This window comes from Malus sylvestris, assembly GCF_916048215.2.
Source record: "Malus sylvestris chromosome 4 unlocalized genomic scaffold, drMalSylv7.2 SUPER_9_unloc_1, whole genome shotgun sequence".
Classification (NCBI taxonomy): domain Eukaryota; kingdom Viridiplantae; phylum Streptophyta; class Magnoliopsida; order Rosales; family Rosaceae; genus Malus; species Malus sylvestris.
In genome coordinates, this window is record NW_025920902.1 from 54,082 (window position 1) to 61,136 (window position 7,055).

The 7,055-nt window shown below is 38.8% G+C and overlaps 2 protein-coding genes across 2 annotated transcripts; one reads left to right on the forward strand and one right to left on the reverse strand.

The window, feature by feature from the left end:
- Nucleotides 1-654: 654 nt before the first annotated feature.
- On the forward strand, nt 655-2,582 carry LOC126613559 (uncharacterized). The gene is made up of 4 exons (XM_050281185.1): nt 655-707; nt 1,158-1,614; nt 1,742-1,945; nt 2,358-2,582. The coding sequence occupies exons 1-4, from the start codon at nt 655-657 to the stop codon at nt 2,580-2,582; spliced, it is 939 nt and encodes a 312-aa protein (XP_050137142.1).
- A 635-nt stretch (nt 2,583-3,217) lies between these two features.
- Nucleotides 3,218-6,617, reverse strand: LOC126613556 (probable disease resistance protein At5g63020). The gene is given in 3 exon segments (XM_050281183.1): nt 3,218-3,610; nt 3,992-4,284; nt 4,287-6,617. Coding segments are annotated over 3 exon segments (2,709 nt in total). The 5' UTR covers nt 6,472-6,617; the 3' UTR covers nt 3,218-3,379.
- Nucleotides 6,618-7,055: the final 438 nt, after the last annotated feature.

Consider the following 7,055-nt stretch of genomic DNA (forward strand, 5'->3'; position numbering starts at 1 on the left):
TGGCGCCCATATTACATGCATAGTGGTGGGCTTTACTTGCCCTACAAGTAATAAGTCATAAAGGGATTTGATCTCCCAAATCCTATTGAATTTTACTTCTAGATTTACACAATCACATTCCTCAACATTTTAATAGTATATATAAAAGTCTAATTTATTTCTTCCCTTGTATATGTATGTAGTTTGTCTCTAGAAGCTTACTAGTTTTTTACATGGAATAGCAACGCTACTCAATTTATTCATTTTCTCTATTGCTGCCGCACCCTCTCTCCCTCAGAAATAGGCCACAACATAGAAGTTATTTTAGGAATAATAGTGAATAGAGAAATAACATTTAATTTTTTAACTTTTCATGGGGGAGGGATTGTAAGAACATATCTAATGTGTTGACAAGGTTCCGAGGCTAGAAGCAAAATCTAGCCCCTCAAACTGATGATATTGTCTACAAATTATTTTTGTGGTTTTGGTTGTGAAAGGCATGAGGCTAGGATTCTAAAGGGCAAGTGAGTCCCACTTTCCCCAAGGCTTGGCAAATTTGAGTTAAAGTTGAGGGACCTTGTGACCTAGGCAAATTCATGATCTTGTCTCAAAATGAAGCTAGGCAAATTTGAGTTAAAGTTGAGGGACAATGGTCCCTCTCACCTTTAACGCGACATGGCGGAGATGATGTTAACAGACTGTAGATCGAATATCTCAGTTGCCAGAAGGTATTATGCATCAAATCCTGTTTTGCATGCCTCTAGAAGATAAAGTCCACATGAGCGTCGTGTCTAAGACATGGAAGAGTGTTTTGAACTCAGTACCAGACTCTCATTTCGATGTTGACACCGAAATTCCTTCCGTGCTTTATTGTCTAATGGATCCATACGGTTGTAAACGTAAAAAGGCCAAGGGGCTCCGGAATCATCTTACAACATGGGTTGACAAATCAATGAGAGTATGCCATGAACATGGAAATCACAAAAAATGTATCATCGAATGCTTTAGGCTGAGAGCGATCTTGTCAAGATTTCATAGATACAAACGAGCGGCTCAGCAGACCGTGCATGGCAACAAAGAGCAAGAGCAAGTCTTTGATGATCGAATAGAGTTAATCGCCAAAAACTATGTCAAGAAGCTAGACTTGAACTATAAGATCTATTCGCTGTCTCCTGCAGTAATCTAAAGGAGTTGAGTTTATGCAGTAATCTAAAGGAGTTGAGTTTATGCTCTACATATCACACTTTCATTACCAACAAAATTATTGAGACACTTATTTCTAAGTTTCCATATCTCGAGGAGCTGACCTTCTCCGCCTCTTTTGATTCCGCAAAGATCCTAAAAGTTTCTAGCCATCTACTCAGGAAATTGTCAATAACATTACATGGGAATAATTGTGTGAAGGAGGTCAACATAAATACTCCAAATCTTCTCGTTTACTTGTACAGTTGCACAGCTAACAATATCCCATCCACGATTTCATTGAATTCTACACAGCTAAGAGTAGCTAATCTTGAGTTAAATTTTAGCTGTGGTATGCTTCTTGGTCGATCATGGTTTCTTAAATTGCGGGAATATCTTGGGAATTTCACACCAGTTGAAGAATTGAATTTAGGAGTTAAGCCTCACTCAGAAGTAAGTTCATAACACAACTTTATTCCTGATACCAGCTTATGTTCATGTGTAAATTGTGCCAAGGAAGCTGCTAATAAAATTTGCTTGTATTAATTTTCATCTTGCATTATTTTTCTGAAATTTGCAGATGGGTTTCCTTCCAGGAGATATACGTGAAGCTCAAAAAGTTCCTTCATCGTCATTAGCAAAAATCACGCATTTGAGGGTGGTAGACAATCCATCAGTGATGGTAGATTTTATAGCTCTTGTTGAAGGTTTGCTCTTGTGCTGTCATCCACTCACCCTATCTGTGACAGCTTCCTATCCACCTAATATAAATTACATGGTAAAGGTACGTAGTTGTATAATTCCCAGTATCTATCAAACTGTAAAAAAAAAAAAATTTGGACTAATACGATTCAGCATGTGGTTCTTCATAAATTCAAGTGCATTAGCATGTGCTTTTTCATAAAGCATTTCTATGGCCCATAAGTGTTTTTAGATTTTTCCACCAAAAGTAGTCGGAAGCCCCTTAGTTGTGTCAGTTAGCCCTTCCATAAGCCTTATATAGAAACCTTTTGAAAGTAGGAATTAAACAGCTGTGTCCCTATCTCCTCTAGCAACGCATACATTAGCTCTATCAGCAAGCTATGTATACATAGAAGAAGAGTTCTGTAATTTTATTTGGAAATTTATTTGAGTCTTACGTTGTATGTTTATGATATCGACCCTGCTTATTCATTATTTGATTCTGCTGATTTCAGGTTATATACAAGCATTTAATGTCTAAAGAAGTTCAAAATGCCGATTACTTGAGTGACAACCACAATGATTGTTTGCAGCAGCGCTTAAAGTCTGTTACGATTAAGAGACTTATTGGTACAAAAAATGGACGGAAATTCTACGCCGAAGATTTAACTGTGTTACCAACCGATCTTGAAGAAGTTAAAGCAGCTACTTTTAAGCTAAATTGGTTGTTGGAGAATTAGTGTTTCTGTATTGCCAAAGCAAATGAATTTTAGTTATCAAAGATGATGAAGTTGTGTTCCACATTTACTAAGGCGTTTCAGTAGAAGGGTGTCTAGTTTTTCAAGGAAAACAACTAATAGCATTAGCCGCTCTGATTTTTTTATGCATCCTGACTTCTTATCTATTGGGACGGTACCACTGCTACGCTTGCTTTTGGTCTAACTAAAAGCACTTCACACCTCTGCTTTTAAATTTCTTTTGGCGAAAAATGTTCAGAAGCGCTTTAAGAGGACTATTTAGTGATTTTTTCTGAAGTGTCTATGATGCCTGGACGTGCTTTCATGCTGTAACATTGGCAGCGATTTTAGCAGGAAGCGCATCCTCTGTAATGTCGGCACCTTCAACTCATAAACAATCATATGAAAGTACAACCTCTTAAGAAGTAGAGAATTGGTGATCGTTACGATTACAAATTCTCTCTTCTGCGCTTAGAAACTAAAACCAGCCTGGTTCTCCCAAAAAAAAAAAACCCAGCCTGTAGTTTGGTCTTTGTTTTTCTTGGTAGCTCTTCATGTCGAAACTGATTATTTCAAAAATACAATCAGTTCTTAACCAAATAAGCCAAACTCATAACCGCAATTCAAATTCTCGGATATAAGCTAATCTCCATGATGGTAAATTTCATAAAAGTTTCGGGTTTCGGCATAACCTGTGGTTCTTTGATTAGGGTAAGTTACAGAAACTTGTACAGAAAGGAAGAGTATTTATCAATTTATATGAAAGGAAAACTGGCAATGACAGAACAACGTCAGGTACGTCAAATATTTAAATTTCTAAAGCAGGAAATAAAATCATTTCGAGTAGCTCCATCTTCCCATTCCAACCCATTCCACCATTCTTCCTCTCCTTCGATGACAACATTCCGTCTGTTCACACTGGAATCCAGTGGGAGCTGTTTGAGTTGTGGACAGTTAAACACAACAATTGTCTTCAGATACGGTGAGGGCAATGCATTTGCGTATATGTTCTTCAGTTTCGAGAGATTAAGGCCCCGTTTGGGATTGAGGTGATTTTAAAAAAAGCCACTGTGAAAAAAAGCTGAGGGTCATTTTTGTGTTTGGTAAACTGAAAAAAAAAGGGCTTATTTTGGAAGTTGCTGTGAGAATAAGCTGAAAATCAAAGGAAAAGCTGAAGCTGCTATTTGCTGCTTTGAAAAAAAACCAGTTTTTTCAAAGCACACGGAGCTACAATGCTCCTTTAATGAAAAGACACACTATCATCCTACTTTTTTTTCCAAAAGAACTTTCACAAAAAAGTTTACCAAACACTCTACTGGCTTTATTTCACAGCCGCTTATTCTCACAGCACAGCCGCTTATTCTTACAACAGCTTTTTTTTCAAAGCACAGCAATACCAAACCAGCCCTAAGCAGTATCAAATTGTTAAGTTTTGCAAATGAATTAAAACCATCCACAACCTCCTCGATTTTACTTAACTGCCTACTATAGATTATCTGCTCCATTTCAGGGCAGTCGTGTATGTCTATGGTCACAAGATTTGGAGCAAAAATAAGCCATGTTAAGTCCTTTAGTTTGGGGCATTCATACACGCTTCCCCGCTGAAGGCTGTGGAAGAAACTTTTGATCGTCATGATCGAGTTGCAAGGATCATTAGGTACTTGTACTCCATTCCATAACAAATCAGTTTTCAAACCTTCTAAGCTTCACAGTCGCAAATATTAAGGATGTCAAGGTGTTTCATATTTGCCAATGCTGATATATCAAGGGAAATCACAGAGGTGAAGGACTCGAGGCATAAAACTTGAGTACATGCTAGTAAGTTGAGGGAGGTACATAATCTTTCGAAAGCAGAGACACACCTCATGGTCATAGTCATTACCTCCAAATGTTTCAAGCACAGCAATTCCTCTACTAAAGCTTCCTCTCCGCCAAACAGAATATCGTCAGATGAACCACAATCATACATTCTCAAAACTCTGAGCATCAGAAAACTTGAAATTACATTCTTCGGAACAATATCCATCTTACTGGTAAACTCTAGGTTCAAATATTTTAGCTTGTCTAAGGCCTTTAACTCAACAGGCAACCCTCTTATACCTGTCTGTGATAGATTGAGATATTGTAGTGACTTCAATTTTGATATTCCCGGTGGCAAATGTGTTATACCCTTGTTTTCCGACAGGTCCAAAACTCTTAAACTGGGCATATGCTGAAAGAAGCCTTCACCAATTATCTTCAAATGATTATCAGTTAGAAACAAGGTGGATAAACTGGGGCATGTGGATCTTTCCACCAGATTCTCAATCTGATTAGCCATTAGTGACATCCTTTTCACACCCTTCCATTTTTCCAAATCTGGTGCTTTAATCAAATGAGCGCCAGTACGAACTATGAAATTATCTTTGGCCTTCCCGCATTCACAGGCCAACCACAATGCCATGTCACGAAGAACATCGTGCATTTTCACATAATCTTCCTTACCTTCCAATAAACATGCATTAACAAGAGTACCTATAATATCATAACCTTGGTTTTGAGCTCCAGTCATGTCATCATACTCATCCAGTATTCCCTCCCCAACCCAACAATATATTAATCTTCTTTTGTGAATGAGAAAATCTTCCGGAAATAATGCACAATACAAGAAACAAGATCTAGCTTTCTCGCTAGGTAGATTATCATAACTGAATTTCAAAAGAGGGAATACCTCATCTCCCATACCTGAAAATTCCGAGGCAGATCGTTTTAAAACTTGAATTGCATGATTCCATTCTTGGGGTGTCTTCTTGCTAGCCATGGCCCGTCCAACTGTAATTAGAGCCAGTGGCAAACCGTCACATTCTTTGGCAACCATCTCTGCTAGTGTAGGGATATCTGGATGAATATAAAGTGTTTCTTCACCCACCTTCTCTTGAAACAAAGTCCATGCTCTGTCCCATGCCAAACACTCCACCTTGATCTTTTTGTGAGCACCCATACGGCTACAAACCTCCTCAGAGCGAGTTGTGAATACAAGCTCAGACTTATTCTCTCTGTCAGGAATCGGAACCCCGATTTTGGCTACATCAACCCTCTCCCATATATCATCCAACAATAATACAAATCTCTTCGATTTTAAAACCGCAAAGATGTCTTCAGCTTTTCTAAGGTGATCTTTATCCTTCCACGAGCCATCGCAACTCCCTATCTTTTCCCCAATGCTGTCTTGAATATTTTCAAGCTTTAGATCCTTAGAGACCTCTATCCAAATCACAAGATCAAAATCATTGAGGGTATGAAGGAAGTTGTTGTTGATCTTGGTCAAAAGGGTGGTCTTACCTACACCTCCCATCCCATACAAGCCAATAATTCCCACTTGCTCATCTTCAATGCAATCCCAGACCTTGCCAAATGTTGACTCCATGCCCACAGTTGGTTCAATACTTCTTTCATACACCATAGCTGCAGGTACCCGTTCAGCCACAACTTCAAAAGCTCCCCTGCTCTGTAAAGCACTCACTTCCATCAACATCTTAGCCAATTTTTTCCCCAACTTGTAGTGGGTTTTGCAATTACATAACAACCCACCTCCAGAATCACGTAATTTCTCAACTTTTTGACTTCTGATATCTTTCCCGTTCACCAAGTTATTGGCTTGAGCTTCCATGGCTTCCACCCTTGTTATCCATCTCTGTACCTGGTCTAAGCGTTTCAAATGTTGCTGCTGCTCGGCATTGTCAACCCTTCTCTTCAAATCGTTCTTTAGATCCGTTAATTCTTCTAAAGCAGTCTGCAGATCATGAAGGTGGGACTTGAACATACAAGGGTATGCTATTTGTCCAACTGTGGAATCCCAGCAGCGAGAAAGTATGTCATCACATGATATGGAGATTGAAAAGATGTTGCCCATTATTAATTCACTCAGATCTTAGATTTCTAGCATAGAAGGAAAGGGCAAATTTAGGCAGATCGAGGATATTATTGTAGTTGATCAGAGATGGCGTTTATGGATCCAAGATGGAAATGTCAAATCTTACGACTACGGGCAGTACCAGATATTAAAATATTGTAGGAGTTGAAGGACCCATCAATATGAAATTGAAGTTTCACCATAAAATTAATTAATAATATGGAAAGTAACCCAAGACTATATAAGCACATAACAAACTTTGTCCCTCACCGGTGCGGGGGCGGATTTTCAAGCCTACACGTGAACAACAATTGGGTGACGTGGAGCGCATGTGGTCGTTTGGCTTCACATGAGGACAACCCACTCTGATACCATGATGAAATTGAGGTTCCACCATAAAACCAATTGGTAATATGATGAGTAGCCCAAGACCATATAAGCACATAATAAACCTTATCCCTCATCGATGTGGGACAACTCTCAACATCTGAAATATGATGAGTAGCACAAGATCATATAAGCACATAATAAACTTTATCCCTCATCGATGTGGGACAACTCTCAACATCTGAAAGGAGACCAGT

What these genes read in the sequence shown, in the direction of transcription:
- LOC126613559 (XM_050281185.1), top strand. Translation starts at nt 655, where the DNA reads ATGGCGGAGATGATGTTAACAGACTGTAGATCGAATATCTCAGTTGCC. An exon ending in AATATCTCAGTTGCCAGAAG is followed by an intron (nt 708 to 1,157) that starts GTATTATGCATC and finishes TGTCTCCTGCAG; the next exon opens with TAATCTAAAGGAGTTGAGTT. An exon ending in ATATAAATTACATGGTAAAG is followed by an intron (nt 1,946 to 2,357) that starts GTACGTAGTTGT and finishes TGCTGATTTCAG; the next exon opens with GTTATATACAAGCATTTAAT.